Source organism: Giraffa tippelskirchi, chromosome 10 (assembly GCF_054371585.1).
Source record: "Giraffa tippelskirchi isolate mGirTip1 chromosome 10, T2T-mGirTip1v1.2.pri, whole genome shotgun sequence".
NCBI lineage: Eukaryota > Metazoa > Chordata > Mammalia > Artiodactyla > Giraffidae > Giraffa > Giraffa tippelskirchi.
In genome coordinates this window covers 53,255,547-53,274,291 of record NC_137284.1, presented here as the reverse complement: position 1 = coordinate 53,274,291, position 18,745 = coordinate 53,255,547, and the positions used below count along the sequence as shown (strand labels likewise).

Below are 18,745 nucleotides of genomic sequence, written 5' to 3'. Positions count from 1 at the left end.
AATGTAGATTCCACTCAGGAGGAGCTGATGGGAGGTGACTATCCCAGAGGACACATCCTTGCTCATTCCTTCCCTGTGTATCTGGCTTCCCTAACTCCTACAAGCTTCCCCAAAGAGCGGTGAACCCCTAAAGCTCCACATCAGACCCTGCTCCTTTGAAACCTGAATCCAAAGCCACAGAATTGTGCCTTAGAGCCCATGGCTGTCTGCTTGATGTAACGAACCCACCTGACTCCTGTCATCTAGGATAGTACTGGCCACACAGCATCCTTGGGAGAATCTAGAAACACCACGGATCACTTCTCTAGGGTGAAATTCCCTCATGAAAACCCTGCTGGGAAAGACTACCACCTAACATTCATAGCAACTCATCTCAACATAGATACATAGAGACCTACACGTGCATTTTTAAAAGTTTTCTTACGTCTTTCTGGGAAACAAGGGAGAAATAAATAGAAGTGAATAGTTTTCTTCCTCTGTGGGCAGCTCTAGTGCCTCGAGTTAGAGTACACACACAGAGACAATCTTCCTAACAAAGCATCAAAATATGGGTATTATATTGATTTCAGGCTACATATATTTATTCCCTAGAACAAAGCTGTCACAGTTGAAATGCCTGGCTTAAGAAATTCATTAAAATTATTACATGAGTGATATAGAGAACAAACTTTTGGACATCAAGGGGGGGAAGGGGGTAGGATAAAGTGGGAGACTGGGACTGAAATGCACACATGACCACGTAGATAACTGATAAGCGATGAGAGTATACTGAACAGCACAGGGGAAAGGAGGTGCCATCTATTTGCAGGGTATATATTAAGTTAACCCTAAAACACATTCCAAAATACAGTGTGAGCAGGCAAAAACCGTTTGATCCCACTGGCATGCGGTACCTAGAATAGTCAATTTCATAGAGTCAGAAAGTACGTAGATGCCAGGGGCTGGGGTATGGAGTGGAGGGGAGGGGTCATGGGGACTTAGTGTTTAATGGGTCAGAATTTCAGCTTAGGAAGGTGAAAAATTTGGGAGACGGATGATAGCGAGAGTTGCACAACAGTGTGAATGTGCTTAATGCCACTGAACTGTGTAGTGTGTGTGTTAATCACTCAATCGGGTCCAACTCTTTGTGACCTTATGGGCTGTAGCCCGCCAGGCTCCACTGTCCATGGAATTCTCCAGGCAAGAATACCGGAGTGGGTAGCCATTCCCTTCTCCGGGGATCTTCCTGATACAGCTATAGAACCTGCATCTCCCACATTGCATGCAGACTCTTTACCATCTAAGCCACCAGGGAAGCCTGAACTGTACAGTTAAATATGGTTAAAATAGCATGTTTTATATTATGTGACTTTTGTCACAGTGAAAAAATTTTAAAAATACTATGTGGGCAAACTAAATCAGCTATTCCTTGTGGAACCAAAACCTCTGGTGGTACCATTTTTGGGTGCCCTCTTGACTCCTGGTTCACTTGTGGAGCTACTGCTCAATGCTCTTTCCTTCTGTCCTCTCTCACACAATTGCGTTTTGCTTTGGTTTTTAACCTTTTTTCAAGAAGGCTGATCATGGGAATTGATCATGGACTAGACGCCCCCACTTGCAGAGATCTCCAAACCTTACAAAGTACTGCCTCATCCCTCATCTTAGTGCAACTACTAGCTGGCAGGGTGGCAACACCAGGTGGCAGGCCCTTTTGACCCTGTCTGATGGTTTAAAAAAGGCTTCGAGAACTGACGTGATTGGCCTGAGATCACAGAATGTAAAATCGCAGGGCTGGGACGTGAACCCAGGTCTTTGAGCCCTGAGCCCCACATGCGCCTCCACTACATGGGTGAAGGCAGCCAGATGGCCTCAACACGAGCTGGGACAGGTGGAGTCAGGGTGAGCTCATGGCATGTTTATTCTCTTTTCAGCCTGATCTGCTAAGATCCCACATGCAGCCTACATCTTTTCTTTAGCACAGGTCTCCAGTTAGTGACACCTGGGGGACTGTTCTTGGATTGGAAAGGATACTGCACGGCCTGTTGTTTTTCTTCTTTAACTTTTGGACACCCCCTGAGGCATATGGAACCTTAGATCCCTGACCAGGGACAGAACTTACACCCCCTGCAATGGGAGACAGAGTCTTAACCTCCGGACCAGCAGGAAGTCCTCGGTGTGGTTTTGACTTGACACCACTAAACCATTCCACCCCAGGAGGCTCAAGGAGGCTCTGGGCACCACACTCACCTGGTCAGACGCGTAGGCCACCAACTTCTCCATGACGGCAGCCTGCGTCAGCTCCGGGGAGGCGGCTTGCAGGCGTCGGGTCACTTTGGTCCGAGCGGCCAGCAGGGCCACCAGGGTAGCTTCACTGGCACTTCCCTAAATCAAAGAAAAGGTCAACAGGACCTTCCAACTGCAGCCAGGGAATCATCTCTAAATGTGAGAGATGTGATGTGGGATCTTCCTATTTTCTTAGAAGACGCATCTGAAATTGTCAAGTCCATTCTCCCATGCATGGGAAAAAGGCTGTATACCTGTGACTGAAACTTCAGCTCTTATTATCAATTCAGCATTGCTTTGCCTGTTTCATAAAGTACCCACCAGCACTTACTGGCACTTACCAGGCATCACTGTTGCCAGACTTGGCAGACACATTCCCATAGACATTTCCCAGTCTGGACAGGAGGTACTGGTCCATTTCCCCCAGAGGAGGAAATGGGACCAAGGGCACAGTTCCCAGCACAGCTTCACACACACAGCAACTTGGACAGATACATTTGTGTGTTTTTACAAAGGGGTTGTCTCTTCTTTGAGACCCAGAAATTGCCATGGAGGGTTTCCCCAGTCACTAATGTTGCAGACTGAATTCCTCTCCCCCAGATTTCACATGTTGGAGCCCTAACTCCCAATTTCTCAGGATGTGACTGCATATGGAGACAAGATCTTTGAAGGGGATCACAAGGTCAAAATGAGCCTTTTAGAGGGGCCCGAGGCTGAGCCTGGCTGATGTCCTTATAGGACTAGGAGCTGAGAACACGTGCCCGCACACACACATGCATGCACACACACATGTGCACGCACACACACACACACACGCAGAGGTAAGACCAGGTGAGGACACAGGGAGGAGATGGTTGTCTACAAGCCGAGGGCAGAAGCCTCGGGGATATCAGCCCTGACGCCACCTTGACCTCAGATGTCTAGGCTCCAGACGATGAGACAATCCTGTCTGCTGCCTAAGTCATCTGGTCTGTGCTTCTTCCTTATGGCAGCCTTATCAAGCTAACACAATGAATGTTAACAACTTATTTTGGCAAAGGAATCAAGGATGCAAAATTCACTCCTCTGAGGGTGGGTGACGGTGAAAGAGAATATAAACTCAGCACCCACTCTGTCAGCCCATTTAAGTTGCAAACTAAGCTCATTTTTAATTGCATCATCTTTGCTTGGGAAACCTATGTTCAGAAAGTTTAGGTAACTTGCCCCAAATCAACAGTAAGTGAGCAGTACGGTTAGGAGCAAACCCACATCTGTCTGCAGGGACCACTCCACTTGTAAACACAGAATCTTATGTAAATCCTGGAAGAGACCATGAACTGAATAGTATTACCATTAGAAATAAAAAGTGTAAAAGGTAGAGTTTTATTGACTGTGAGAAAGAAATTTATAAAATAAAAACACTTACTCATAGTTCTGTAGAGCTGTGCAGCTCTAATGCATAAATTCATATATACACATCTGTAATCTTAATTCCAAGAAAACACACTGGTCATAGCAAACACCCGATTCCAACAACACAAGAGATTACTCTACACATGGACATCATCAGATGGTCAATACCAAAATCTGATTTTATTCTTTGCAGACAAAGAAGGAGAAGCTGTATACAGTCAGCAAAAATAAGACTGGGAGCAGACTGTGGCTCAGATCATGAACTCCTTATTGCCAAATTCAGACTTAAATTGAAGAAAGCAGGGAAATCCACTGCCTCCTTCATACACACTGGACATGGGAAGCTCATTGAAAGGCACGGGTCCAGGGGTGAGTGTCCTCATCCTCCCCCAACACTCCTGTGGGAATGCAGCTCCCCCTCAACATCACCCTCTGTCTGAGGCCTTGGAACTCTCACTGCCCCCCAGTGTCCATGCTTCTCTGAACCATATTCTAAGGAAGGGCTTGAACCACCACAGCAGTTCATAATGGGTTTTCCTTTAGGTGCTGTCCATGTCTTGAAAGAAAACTCCCCTTCTTCAGGCAACAAAAAGCGATTTTTCAAAAATATGCCCAATGAAAAAACTGTCAGCCAAGCATCCATAAGTGCAATGGCTCAAGGAGGCATGCGTTTATTGTAGGAAATCTGTTTCTTTTACTTAACCTTTGCTTCCCATTGTTTTTTTCACTCAAAGGATACTATTTATACATAATGCCCTGCCTCAGGGAACCCTGCCCTCCTGCTTGAATATTAAACCAAAGTGTCTTTGTTCAGGACCCTGTCCACTTGGGGATGGGAGTGCTCAGTTGCTCACTTGAGTCCAACTGTTTGTGACCCCATGGACTGTAGCCCACCAGGTTCCTCTATCCATGGAACTCTCCAGGCAAGAATACTAGAGTGGGTTGCCATTTCCTTCTCCAGGGGAATCTTCCTGACCCAGGGATCAAACCAGTGACTCCTGAATCTCCTGTATTAGCAGGCAGATTCTTTTACCACTGATCCACCTGGGAAGGAAGAAATTAATACATCCCCTGCCTGAGGCTTGCCATTCTAGGAGGTAATTGCAAGATTGTTTTGTTTTACTTTGCTTCCTCAACTCCTCCCCCTTTCTGTTCTATAAAAGAACTTGGCATCCAGACCCCCAACAAGAAGGCTGAGACATTACTCTCCCATCTTCTTGGCCAGCCAGCTTTCCCAATAAAGACATATTCCTTGCCTCAACACCACATCTCTCAGTTAATTGGCCTGTAGTGCAGCAAGCAGAGTGGGCTTGAACTAGGTAATAGCTTGGCAACAGGGGTAGGGGGACAAGTGGGTCTCTGGCCTCTGCTGGAAGCAGGTTTGGGCCAAGGAAGGGATGGGCATCTGCTCTTGCACAGAGAGCAGTAATGATACCTCTGTTTTCCCGCTGCAGACAAAGGTTGCCATGGTGAGGCTGAGGCAAGGCAGAAAGAACTGTGGTGAGCATTGCCACTGGCTGCTGATGCTGCAGCAGGAACATCCTTTCATTTTCTTGGTTTTCAAGTGTCACCCTACACATAGCACGAAATTGGCTTTTCTTCTATGAGAGCTTTCAGACCCAATTAAGAGACTATTTCCATGGCCCTGTTTGTCCAGCTCAAAGGATGATTTGCCATTTGACACAGACACCCATCACAGGGCTGACGCCTGGCAGCTGTGATTATGGCTCTAAGGGGCCAGCATCCCCAGCATCTGAGGGCCACCCGGCTGTCACCAGGCTCAAGCAGTCCGGGCCCTTGCAAATTAGAGACAATCAGCCTTGTCAGAGGGAAGGGTGGGCTTCCTGTCTCAAACACAGACACGATCGACTGCTTTCCTTGAGCAAACTGGCTGGACAGGGCTCCAAGGGGGGTTGTATTGAGTCCTGGGCTGAGAGATGTCAGAATTAGTCCCAATCAAATGCCTGGGCTTCTGCTGTTTCTGGAAAATGGAAGTGTCTTGAAAGGAAAAAGTAATTTAAAGATGAAGCTCATGGCAGCATGCCCATCTCTGTACACTCACACCCAAGCCAAGGGCCAGGGACAGGCTGGTGGGACACCCTGGTCTCCAGCTCACATGTGCACCAGCTTCGCCTCGAACTAGCTCAAGCCATTGGGCTCCATGCACTATGTTTCTGGGCCTTGGATTGTTGATAACCCAATCCTCACAAATATTTGGAGATTGAGAAATGAACACATAAAACAGAAGAAATAAAAGCTAAAACACAGCATAACTCAGAGTGGGTGTTCAACACAAAGTTGCTATTATTATGATACACACACCTTGGATGATGAGGTATCTGTAAGATTTTGAGTAGTATCAAATGAGAGAAATCAGCTCGGGCTGCTGAAAAAATTAAATATGAAACTGTTTTTGTCATGATCTCCAGTGACCCAGAAAGACTCCTTTAAAATTTTTGTTTGTTTCTGATTTTTGTTGGAGCTGGAGCATTCATGCTGAATATGGACTCAACCAGGCGAGTCTCAGTAGAAAGCTGAAGATCCTCTTAGGAGATTGTTGACCTTCATCTTAAAGGGTATCCTTTGAAATATGATTTATGAGTGAAAGATGTGATACTATATATATTTCTATATATATTCTATTTATGTAAATTGTGACACCATAGAAAGTCATGCAAATGGAAGGAGATCATGCATGTTAAACATACCATACTTAATTTAAAAAAAAGAGAGAAAATCATGCAATAATAGTATTCTCAAAGACTAAACAATAGGAGGACTTCCCTGGTGGTCCAGTGGTTAAGAATCCACCTGCCAGTGCAAGGGACATGGGTTCAGTCCCTGGTCTCGAAAGACTCTACATGCAGGACAATTGAGCCTGTTTGCCACAACTACTAAGCCTGCTCCCTAGAGCCCAGGCTCTGCAACCAGAGAAGCCACAGCAATGAGAAGCTTCCGCACCATGACTAGAGAGTAGCCCCTGCTCACTGAGGCCTGTGGGCAACAACAAAGATCAGGCACAGCCAAAATTGTTTACAAATAAAATAAATAAACAGTGGGAAAAGCCCACAACAAAATAGTAAGTAAAACACCACACAGGAAATCTACATGATGTATTGTATTATCCCAATTTTGTTTATATTATGTACATATGTATGTATACACACACTCACAAGTATTGAAATAACACTGGGAGGAAGCTGCCCCAAAGTGTTTCTGCATCTCTTCCATTTATCTAACGGATGTCTAGTTTTCGTTAGTGAAAACAAGATGATGCTTTTAAGTTGAATAGCAGAGCCAAAATTGACACTAAAGAGCTGGAATTCAGTCGAACAGAATCTACCACCAAGGTCCCCTGTGGCAGCCTGCCTCTCTCAGGCCCTGCTCTTTGTTGGCAATGAAGCCCCAGAGAGTTGGGGACCTGAAAGCCACCTGACCCCCCAGCAAGGGGAGATGCAGCTGAAGGGGCATGGACTGGGGCTGTGGGTAGCAGCCCCTTCCCCAGGCTGGAAGCAGCCTGGAGCTTAGACATTTGTGTGCAGTTTTTCCCAGGTTGCCCCAGGCTGCATCACCTTGACCAACAGAAAACTGTCCAAGGTGACCGAAATGTTTGCCATTGTGAGAAAATTCACTGTTGCCACCATGTCTAAGTCCCATTCACAGCATGGTATTGAAGTTTTGCCTACTCAGAGTGAAGGATTCATTTCCATCAGCCACCACTCAGAAGTGCTGTTGCAGGAGGGAACGTGCTATAAGCAGAGAGGTGAGATAGGAGGGGACAGGAGAGTGTGGTTGAGCTTGGCCAGGCTGGGCAGGAGACAGACAGTTTTATATAGAGTGACCCAGCAATTCTCTTATCAGTCCTGCTAATAAATGGCTCGGTGACGCTCTCAACCATAATCCTTTCACAAGAGCATCTGCGACTGATTTTCCCATCCTGACCCCGAGCCAGGATATGATTTATCTCCATACTGGCAGAAACCACAGGGCCTCAGTTGAGCTGACAGAAGAATTCTCCTCTGGCTTTAGCGGGGGCCATGCAGCAGGTCCATTCGTCCTGTTTTTCCCTAGCAGAATCTGCCAATATTATCACTACAAACATTTTCATGACGATCCTAATCTTGGGAGCATTCCATAATCCCAACCTGCCGGAATGATACACAGTCAACTTCATTATCAAAACTCTCGTCCTGGCTATCTCCTTTTTATGAATCTGAGCATCACAGCCAGGACTCCAATACAATCAGCCTATATCATATCTCTTATGAAAAAAAAACTGTCTGCCACTAACACCAGTCCTGTGAATATGCCATGTCTCACTGCCCATCACCACATCAGCCATCCCATTGCAACCATCAGAAAGAGATCTGGCAAAAGAGTTAGTTTAAGAGAATAAGCAGGCTATAGGTCACAGAAAAGTCAGCCCTGGGTCACGCCGCAAGGCTTGTTTATTGAAGTGTATTTCAACATCTCCGAATGAGATGACGTGAATGCAGAATCAGGATGACCTGACATGCAGGTTAGAATGCTTATTCCTGGGCCCACCTAAGACTTGTTGACCCACATCTGTGAGGGTAGAAGTGAGACTCCCTCTGTGGGTCCCTCCCTCCGTGACACTGACCCACACTGGTTTTGTTTGGGAGAATAAAAGTGTCACGCTTTCATCCTGGAAGCTGAGAATCCCCACTGTGTTTGGAAGAGGGACCCTGCTAGTGTGATTAAGTTAAGAACCTTGACAGGAGGGGGAGGGGGTTATCTTGGATTATCTGGATGGACTCTGTCTAATCTCATGGATCCTGAAAAGTGAAGATGCTTTCTCATTTGTGGTCAGAGGAGAGGTGACCTGAAAGAAGGGTCAGAGAGATGGGACACAGCCACTTTGAAGACAGACGAGGTGTCATGGCAGAGGAATGTGGGAAACTTCTAGAAACTAGAAGAGGCAAGGACAGAGTCTTGCTTAGGACTTGCAAGGGGTCAACCCGGACTTTAGCTGTGAGATCCGTCAGGCTCCCACCAGAAAGAACTGCAAGATAATAGGGTTGGTCAGCAGATTAACACACTAGCATTTAAAAACCCCGCTCAGTTGAGCAGTCTCGAGCCTGGAGACGGGGCTTGCCTCCTACCTCATCCGGCCACACCAGCAGGTGACCTCACACTGAGGCATCCGGGCCTCAGTTCCTGTCAGCCGAGTGGACACACACACAGCTGCTGTGACTGACTCAGAACCTTTGAGAAGACGATATCTGAAAAAGAAAATTCTTTTTTTCCCAAAGTAGAGAGTGCATTCCCTGTGAGGGTGATGGGCTGATTGGTGTCCCTCTTTGCTGGTAGGAAAGAAAATAGCCAAGCAGTCCTAGTTTTCTTAGTTGCATTTGTGCCATAGATGGTCCGCTGTGCCTGTCATTGTGTGTCCTGTCCCCTGACGCACTGTCTGGCACGTAGATACTCTCAGAGATACGTGTTAGATGAAGAATAAATTTAATCATCACACAGCAAAGGCAGCATCTTTAGGTGAATGGCGGGTTCCCATGGGTGCAACCCTTTCTAGAAGGCTCTGCAGCACTGGGCCACAGCTGCCACTGCGGACAGCCCTGTATGGTGGTCAGATTGTGGCTCTGTGGTCAGATGTGTGTGACTCAGACCCTAGTGGTAGAACTTACCTGCTGGGAATCAATGGGCAAGTTACCTGATTGCTCTGAGCCCTAGTTTCCTCGCCTGTAAAATGGGGGTTGAGAAATGGTCTCTAATCAGAGTGCTGCTGTGAAAATTAAGTGTGGGCCTGGGACGCACTCTGGTATGTGGGAAAGCAATGGGGAACCACACACGTCTCCACTGTTGTGTTTACTTCTCTGCACCAGCCAAGTAACAGCTGCCATGCTGCCCACCATAAACAGAGGCCTGGGAGTGGGAGATGGCTGGGGAGCCAAACCAGATGCAGAGCTTTCCTAGGGCTCTGCTCTGCTTATTCTCCAAAAGAAACATGAGGACCCAAGAAGTTTGCGAGCCTCTTGCCCACCTGCATCCCAGAATCCAGACCCCCACCCTCTCCACCTTACCTGGATCACCCCGCCCCCTTCTCCAGCTTCTCCAGCCAGAAACGCCTCAGGCAGCTGCAGCATCTTCCCCAGCCAGTCCATCATCACCGTCTCCAGCTCCGTGCACGCCGGGCTGGCAGCCTGTGGGCAGGAGGAAAGGATGAACCACAGGCGGCTGCCCTCAGCTTCCCGCCAGCTTGGGATCCAGGGGTATGAGAAGCAGGCGAGACTTCCTTACTGCCCTTGATCAATTTAGCAAAAGATTTCAAACATTTTCTAAAGGCCCATCCCTGGATGGGACTCACTTTGAAGGTGGGCTTGCACATGGTGGAGTTTCTGGAGAAGCAGCAGCAGAGGCTGGACGCCTCCCCCAGCAGCCCCAAGTCATCACCAAGGACCACTGGCAGGGCTTGGTGCTGAGAGCTGGCACCCATAACCTTCCACTTCATCTGGCCCCTGGAGAACCTGAAGGAGCCATGCTCCCTGGGGCCCAGGTTGGCTGCTGGAAGTCCACGTTCTCTGCACAGGGTTTGCAAGTCTCTACCTGCCTCACCCACAGGCTCAGGTCCTAGCATCATTACCTCTGCCCTCCATGGCTTCTCCATCATAAACCTTTAGGGGCTGGTGCCGGAACAAGGGCCTAGATCTGGCTGAATTTCAGAAGCAAAAGCAGGCTTTATTCATTCACTGACTTCTAGATTAAAATCACCTGATCCCAGGTGCTATTCAAACATCTCCCGAAGTTTCAAACATGGTCTCCAGCCATGACTTGGGAGGACAGCAGGGCAGGAAGGCACTGACCTCTGCGATGACCTGCCCCATAGCCGCACTGTGCCCAGGCCAGCTTACTCATTCAGCTGTCTGTTTGTTTATAGAAGGACCTAGTAAGGCTCTCTGGTGGACCCCGATCCACAATCACAGTGCGAGGAATGAGATGGGCTGAGTGGAGGAGGTGAAGCCCCAGGAAGCCCCCAATCTCTGATCTTGCCTCCCAAGCTCTGGGGATGGTTTTCCTTGTGCTCGGGATGGGGTAGCTGGCCACAGGCCCCACCTGCAGATGGACCAGCCTCTCTAACCATGTGGGTCTCACTGTGGTGCTCTGGGTGCCCTTGGCCCTCACACGTGCTCTAGTTCCCCACATACTGTGGGCAGCACCATCCAGAGGGTCCCACCATCCCATCCTGGCCAAGCCCCACTCCAGGCATGGGAAGCTGCCTCACTGTCCAGAGCCCAGGGCTCGGCCAGTGCCTCTTAGAGACAGTGAGGCAGCCCTCCAAGACCCCAGGGCACCAGACCATTCTCAGAAGAACAGATCCAGAAGGACAGGTGCCATCACCCTGAGGGACAGGGGTCTCTGGATTGGAGTCTGAGTGGAGTCTACTGTCCTGTCTGGTGTAAGGAACATGCTTTAGGGGACAATGTGCTCTGAGGGTCCCCAAGGACACATGGGCAGCACCCAGGCTGCTCTTCCAAAGAGAAATTCCTGCAACTAAGGCAAGAGCTGAGGGGTGACCCTCCAAGTCTGCCTCTAGGGTGCTGAGGCCCACTCCCCCAGCAACTCTGGACCCCAGCCTAAAGAGGAGCAATGAGGGAGGGGGCCGGAGCCAGGAGTCAGGGTGTGACAGAGGAGCTGTCAGCTGGGGCATTCAAGAACTCACATCTTCTTACATGCCTGAGGCCATTAGTCAGCACGAGTCAGGAGTTAAGAGTCTGCTCAGGTACTTAGCACAAGCAAGCAGGCACCCTGGATCCAGAAGGCTGAGCGCAGACCCTGGCCTGGAGAGATGCCCTCAAATATGGGCAGTGCTGGGGTCCCTCACACAGTCAGCGGGCGGCCCTTCTTTGGAGTGCTCTGCATGTGGGAAGCCAGTAATCTTTCCTATGGTGCTGGGCTAGGACCTTTCTAGGCCTTTTAATAAAAAAGTTTTTATTAGAGCATAGTTGATTTAGAATGTGGTGTTAGTTTCTGCTGTACAGCAAGAGAATCAGTTATATGGATACCTATATCCCCTCTTCTTTAGATTCTATTCCCGTATGGATCATTCAGTTCAGTTCAGTCGCTCAGTCGTGTCCGACTCTTTGCAACTCCATGAATCGCAGCACGCCAGGCCTCCCTGTCCATCACCAACTCCCGGAGTCTACCCAAACCCATATCTATCGAGTTGGTGATGCCATCCAACCATCTCATCCTCTGTCCTCCCCTTCTCCTCCTGCCCCCAATCCTACCCAGCATTAGGGTCTTTTCCAATGAGTCAACTCTTTGCATGAGGTGGCCAAAGTATTGGAGTTTCAGCTTCAACATCAGTCCTTCCAGTGAACACCCAGGATTGATCTCTTTTAGGATGGATTGATTGGATCTCCTTGCAGTCCAAGGGACTCTCAAGAGTCTTCTCCAACACCACAGTTCAAAATCATGAATTCTGCGGCGCTCGGCTTTCTTCACCATCCAACTCTCACATCCATATATGACCACTGGAAAAACCATAGCCTTGACTAGACGGACTTTTGTTGGCAAAGTAATGTCTCTGCTTTTCAATATGCTATCTAGGTTGGCCATAACCTTCCTTCCAAGGAGGAAGCGTCTTTTAATTTCATGGCTGCAATCACCATCAGCAGTGATTTTGGAGCCCCAAAAAAATAAAGTTTGACACCATTTCCACTGTTTCCCCATCTATTTCCCATGAAGTGATGGGACCAGATGCCATGATCTTAGTTTTCTGAATGTTGAGCTTTAAGCCAACTTTTTCACTCCCCTCTTTCACTTTCATCAAGAGGCTCTTTAGTTCTTCACTTTCTGCCATAAGGGTGGTGTCAACCGCATATCTGAGGTTATTGATATTTCTCCCAGCAATCTTGATTCCAGCTTGTGTTTCTTCCAGCCCAGCGTTTCTCATGATGTACTCTGCATATAAGTTAAATAAGCAGGATGACAATATACAGCCTTGACGTACTCCTTTTCCTATTTGGAACCAGTCTGTTGTTCCATGTCCAGTTCTAACTGTTGTTTCCTGACCTGCATACAGGTTTCTCAAGAGACAGGGTCTCTTGGGTCATTACGGAATATTAAAGAGTTCCCTGTGTTATATAGCAGGTTGTTATTAGTTATCCACTTTATATATAGTAGTGTATATATGTTAATCCCCAGCTCCTAATTTATTCCTCCCCCACATTACCCTCTGGTAAACACAAGTTTGTTTTCTCTGTTTGTGATTCTAGTTCTGTTTTGTAAATAAGATCATTTGTACCATTTTTAAGATTCCACCTGTAAGCGATAGCATATGATGCCTGTCTTTGTCTGTCTACTTTACTTCACTTAGTATGATAATTTCTAGGTCCATCCACATTGCTGCAAATGGCATTATTGCACTCTTTTTTATAGCTGAGTAATATTCCATGCAAGGCTGTATATTGTCACCCTGCTTATTTGACTTATATGCAGAGTACATCATGAGAAACGCTGGGCTGGAGGAAGCACAAGCTGGAATCAAGATTGCCGGGGGAAATATCAATAACCTCAGATATGCAGATGACACCACCCTTATGGCAGAAAGTGAAGAACTAAAGAGCCTCTTGATGAAAATAAAAGTGGAGAGTGAAAAGTTTGGCTTAAAGCTCAACATTCAGAAAACTAAGATCATGGCATCCGGTCCCATCACTTCATGGCAGATAGATGGGGAAACAGTGGAAACAGTGGCTGACTTTATTTTTCTGGGCTCCAAAATCACTGCAGATGATGACTGCAGCCATGAAATTAAAAGATGCTTACTCCTTGGAAGGAAAGTTACGACCAACCTAGATAGCATATTAAAAAGCAGAGACATTACTTTGCCAACAAAGGTCCGTCTAGTCAAGGCTATGGTTTTTCCAGTAGTCATGTATGGATGTGAGAGTTGGACGGTGAAGAAATCTGAGTGCCGAAGAATTAATGATTTTGAACTGTGGTGTTGGAGAAGACTCTTGAGAGTCCCTTGGACTGCAAGGAGATCCAACTAGTCCATTCTAAAGGTGATCAATCCTGGGTGTTCATTGGAAGGACTGATGTTGAAGCTGAAACTCCAATACTTTGGCCACTTCATGTGAAGAGCTGACTCATTGGAAAAGACCCTGATGCTGGAGAAGATTGAGGACAGGAGGAGACAGGGACGACAGGGGATGAGATGGTTGGATGGCATCACCGACTGGATGGACATGGGTTTGGGTGAACTCAGGGAGTTGGTGATGGACAGGGAGGCCTGGCGTGCTGTGGTTTATGGGGTTGCAAAGAGTTGGACACGACTGAGTGACTGAACTGAAGTGAACTGAACTGAATATTCCATTGTATATAAAGATGCCCTGGGGTTGGTGTGGATGCAGGGCTGATCCCCTGCTCTTGGCAGCAGCACTTCTGTTGGGCTGGGGTCACTCTTGGAACAGCATCCATGGCCAAGAACATAGCGGGTGGGACAAGGGCAGTTGTGTTCTCAAACTACAGATGGTCTAGAAACCCCTTGTTCTGCTTGGGAGACATGCAGGTTCCCGGGCTTGGGCTGCAGAAACTCCAGGGCCTCTACTGTGGTTTGAATTCAAACCAAGCACCTCTAAACACACCACTGTGCAGAACTGGCTTTTGGATGTGGACAGACTCCCCCTCTGCTTCCCTGAACTCCAAATTCCCACTCGAGGCCCCCTCTGCCCAGACCTAAGTCCCTCTCCTTCCCACAGGGGTGGTGCCACCTGCTCACTGCCTGAGTCCTGGTTGCATGTCCCCATGTGGAAACCCCAGGACCCACCCCCCCACCCCACCAACACTCACCCAGGAGAAGCCAATGCAGCCAATGGCTCCGCACAGCATGTCCGCAAGCATGGCCGGGTATGAGCTGGCCGTGGGGAAGTAGGCGAAGAAGTAGGGGCTGTGCCAATGGGTGACCTGTGTGGGACAAGGGCAGTCACTTGGGGCCAGGGGGCAGCCCTGCAGGCAGGGGCCCAGGGCGCTTGGGTGTGCCACAGAGAGGCAAGTCTCTATTAACAGAAAAACCTTGTTTTAAATTCTGGCCGGAAATGTCAGCAACGGGGCTGCCCCTGAGATACCCATCTCTTTGTGTTATGAGACTGCTTTTCCTAAAACTGCTCCAAAAAATAGTCTATATCAGAAAAAGGAAAAAAAAAGAGACAGATTTGATTTTTGAGGTTTCCTCAGCTGCCTACTGCAGCTTCCTCACTCTCTTGTCCAATCCATTCCCAGCTAATGGAGCAGAAACTTCTGGGTTTGGCCGTCTCATGGAAACCCTGTGAGATGGTACCTGGAGGTGGAGCCTTCGGGAGATAAGGGGTTGGATGAGATGGAAGGGGTGGACCCTCTGCACAGAAGAAAGGCTGGGATGAGAACCTCCCAGGATCTGAATCTGCAGGAACCTTGACCTCGGATGCCCAACCTTCGCCCCATGAGAAGAGAATGCACCCATCCAAGCTGCCAGCAGTGGTATCTGCTGCTGCAGAGTGGCTGGGACAGCCCCGGGTCTGACATTTAACTGCATTCCTGGGAGGGATTTCATGCTGAGCGGCTTGTCACACTTGCACAACCTCTGAGCTGGTGAGAACCAGAATCCTGCTCTCGGCTTAAAGCACAAATGTCACAGGAACTCCTGGGAGGAAGAGAGCGGGGAGGTGCCCTGGGCATAAGGGACCCATCAGGGAACCCCATGGGCAGGGGCTCCTCACCCCGAGTGTCAGGGTCTGAAATTCCAGGCCCTAGGCTCCTGACTAGAGCTGAGGGGGTGAGGCTGAGGGTCTGAGACCCCTCACCACAGCAGTGAACATGCCTTTAGGTGAGTCCAAGGAAAATTTCACCATACAAGCATGAAGCTGCAGTGGAGTTTCCTTTGAACTTGAGCTGTCTGCTTCCCTCCAAGTGACTCTTGGGAGACAGCTGTCTTGGGTGCTTCCCACATCTGTCTGCAGCCCCGAGTGTACCCCATGCCCAGGCTCAAGGACCACAGACAAAGAGGCCCACTTTGGTGGTCCACGCTGGGCAGTCTCAGCACCACGCAGCCCACTCTCAAATAAAATAAATGAAACATTTTTTCCACACACTGATCGCCCCTCTGCTGAAATTAACCTATTTGAAACTAACCATCTCTTTCACATCCCAGGGTCTCAGGGCAGGGGACTGACCTTGTAACCCAGCAGGGCCCTATGGGTCTTTCCCGGGAACAGACCCCTCCCCCATAGCCTCTGAGGCGGCTCCTCTCTGCAGTACCCAGACAATAGTATCTGACCTGCACTTCCTGAGTTGTTTTACAGATGAACCCCCACCACATGGAAGAAATTAACTACTTGATGACCATGAGCACATAGCTCCCAGCCTCTCGGCACCTGAGGATTGATTATGTGAACCCCTGTGATCCTACTCTGTGACCTCACCATCAACCAATAAGAGGAGGAGCTGATCACTATCCTGAGACTTTAAAAATGCTTTCCAGAAACCCACTGGGAGTTTGGATGTTTTGAACATTAGCTGTCCTGGACTCCTTGCTGGATGCCTGCAATAAATACCACACTATCCTTCACCACAGCCTGGTGTCAGTTGATTGGCTTTACTGCACAGGGGCCAGTGGACCCACGTTGGTTCAGTAACAACACAGGGGGCTAGAGGGAAATCATCATCACCACCTTTGGAGCCCACACGATCTGGATTGCAGTCCTGATTCCATCACTTACTAGCTGTGTGACCTTAGGCAGATCACTCAACCTCTCTGGGCTTCAGTTGTCTCAGCTATAAAAGAGAAATAACAGAGTTTCTCCCCAAGAAAATGACTATGAGGATTAGGTGCAATAATAATACAAGTGAATTGCCTGACACCCAATAGGTACTAAATTAACACCTGCCCTCCCCTTCTTTAACCGTGGTTATAGCCTTACCCCTGGCATGATGATTTTCTCGACATCCTTAATGATGTCCTCAAATGTCTCTGGCTCCTGCGGGGCAGTGGTGGGGATCAGGGGGCGCAGGTAGCCTGGATCCACATCGGGGAACACCTGGCGCCCCTCGATACCTTCCAAGTAGTCGGCCACGTAGTCCACCATCTCCTTCCCCCTCCTGCGGAACTCGCTCACATTCATGGTGACCGGACTTCCTCGGAGGCAAAAGCTGCGCAGAGAGAAGAGAAACCAGTTGCAAATGTGACAATGCCTCACCTGTAGTGGAGCAGATCCAAGCCGACCACGGGGGCTGCCTGGGCGGAGAACCAAACACCCCAGGGTCCACCCAGACTCTGAGTCAGGAACACTTTTCTGTGTCCAGATGGGGTAGAAATAGCCCTGGATTTGGAGACTGTAGCAAAGTACTTATCCTACTATTCACCAGCTACTCAGCTAAAGACAATGCCACGTCTCTGTGTTATTTCTTTTTCTGTCTGTATCATGAAGTGGACCAGGCACACATTTATTTCCGTGGTCCATCCCAACTTTAATAACAAGCCTTGGTTTCCAAATCATGCCTTATTCTTCATGGGCAGTGGGACAGAGATTCTCTGAGTCTCTCTTTATCTGAGAAAAGCAGATGATGCTGCTGATCTTTCCGGAGGGTATAAAGGCAGTCACGTGGCCTGTGTACAGCATGAACAGAGCCTGGATAGCATAAGCCCCATCAGCAAGTCTTCTTTCTATATCTTGACTCCATCACCAGAGGGGACCACACCTCTGCATACAACATTCAGGTGATCCTGGTCCTCTTTGGTGGTAACATTCCATGAAGAATACATGAACTCTGAACTAGCAAACACTGGACCTTTCCCAGGGGAAATGCAAGGTTACATTTCTGTGCATTTCTGGTCACACTTTCGTTAGTCAATCAATACATAATCTTTTTTCTGTGCCCTTTTGTGTGTTAGCCGCTCAGTTGTGTCTGACTCTTTGAGACCCCATGGACTATAGCCCGCTAGGCTCCACTGTCCATGGAATCCTACTGGCAAGAGTGGGCAGCCATTCCCTTCTCCAGGGGATCTTCCTAACCCAGGGATTGAACCGAGGTCTTCTACATTGTAGGCAGATTCTTTACCATCTGAGCCTCCAGGGAAGCCCCAAGAAAGCTGGAATTAGCTTTGATTTGTAACTAGGCCTATTGAATCCTACTACTGTTGTCCAGAGATATTAACATTTGCCATTTGAAATCAGGCATGTATGTATGCTAAGTCACTTCAGTTGTGTTGGACTCTTTGTTACCCTATGGACTGTAGCCCACCAGGCTCATCTGTCCATGGGATTCTCCTGGCAAGAATATTGGAGTGGATTGCCATTTTCTTCTCCAGGGGATCTTCACCACCCAGGAATCAAACCTAGGTCTTTATGTTTCCTGCATTGGCAGGCAGGTTCTTTACCATTAGCACCACCTGGGAAGCCCCATTTCCTTTTAAATACACTTTATTTAATACACCTTGGCCCCATTGACTTTGAACTTTTGGCCAACAATTGTCTAACTCATGAATGTCACTTATCTAATACACGTGTTTTCTCCCTAAGGCACATCATAGCCTTCTTGCATGTAGGACCCCTGGAATGCACGTCAGCACTATATTTGGGGGCCATTTTTAATAGTCAGGTAACTAAGAATAACATAAAGATGCAGCAGTGAATAGGCCACTTGCTGAAGCACCTAGGCAGAGCATCATCTTATTAGATCCTGCTAGCAACAAGCTCCTTGGGCAATTTAAATTTTCTCTCCTACTATGTATGTGTGCCCAAGAATGATCATGAAGGCACCATTGTGGTGATTAATAATACAAATGAATTGTTGAAAACAGTTGCACCTACACATAGAAAATCTATGAATAGTAAGCATGGATTATATTTTCCAAACTGGAAATGTGGACCACACAAAGAAAAAAATATATTCATCTAGAATTCCACCACTCAAAAATTCTGCACACACCCTTCCATGTTGTTTCTTATAAGAGACAATTGTATGCTAAGTCATGGGCGCATTTCTTAATTCTAATAGTTCAAAGATTCATAAATCAAGATTAGCTTTCCTGTGGGAGTAAGTGTTGGGAGATGGTTCTACAAGCCACTGTATCTAGCTG

At 48.0% G+C, this 18,745-nt stretch overlaps 1 protein-coding gene across 2 annotated transcripts in view; it reads right to left on the bottom strand.

The window, feature by feature from the left end:
• DDC (dopa decarboxylase) overlaps nt 1-18,745 on the bottom strand; it is a 109,243-nt gene that overhangs the window by 71,568 nt on the left and 18,930 nt on the right. Inside the window, exons 2-5 of one of the 2 annotated variants that reach the window (XR_014066873.1) lie at nt 16,587-16,815; nt 14,482-14,595; nt 9,711-9,830; nt 2,227-2,361 (exon numbers count right to left, since the gene is read on the bottom strand). Coding sequence is in view for 1 of the 2 variants with exons in the window: in XM_081534594.1 (XP_081390720.1) it covers nt 2,227-2,361; nt 9,711-9,830; nt 14,482-14,595; nt 16,587-16,787 (570 nt within the window). In the remaining variant the exon portion in view is untranslated. Of the gene's footprint in view, nt 1-2,226; nt 2,362-9,710; nt 9,831-14,481; nt 14,596-16,586; nt 16,816-18,745 lie in introns of those variants that run through there. The other variant, XM_081534594.1, reaches the window with a different exon arrangement.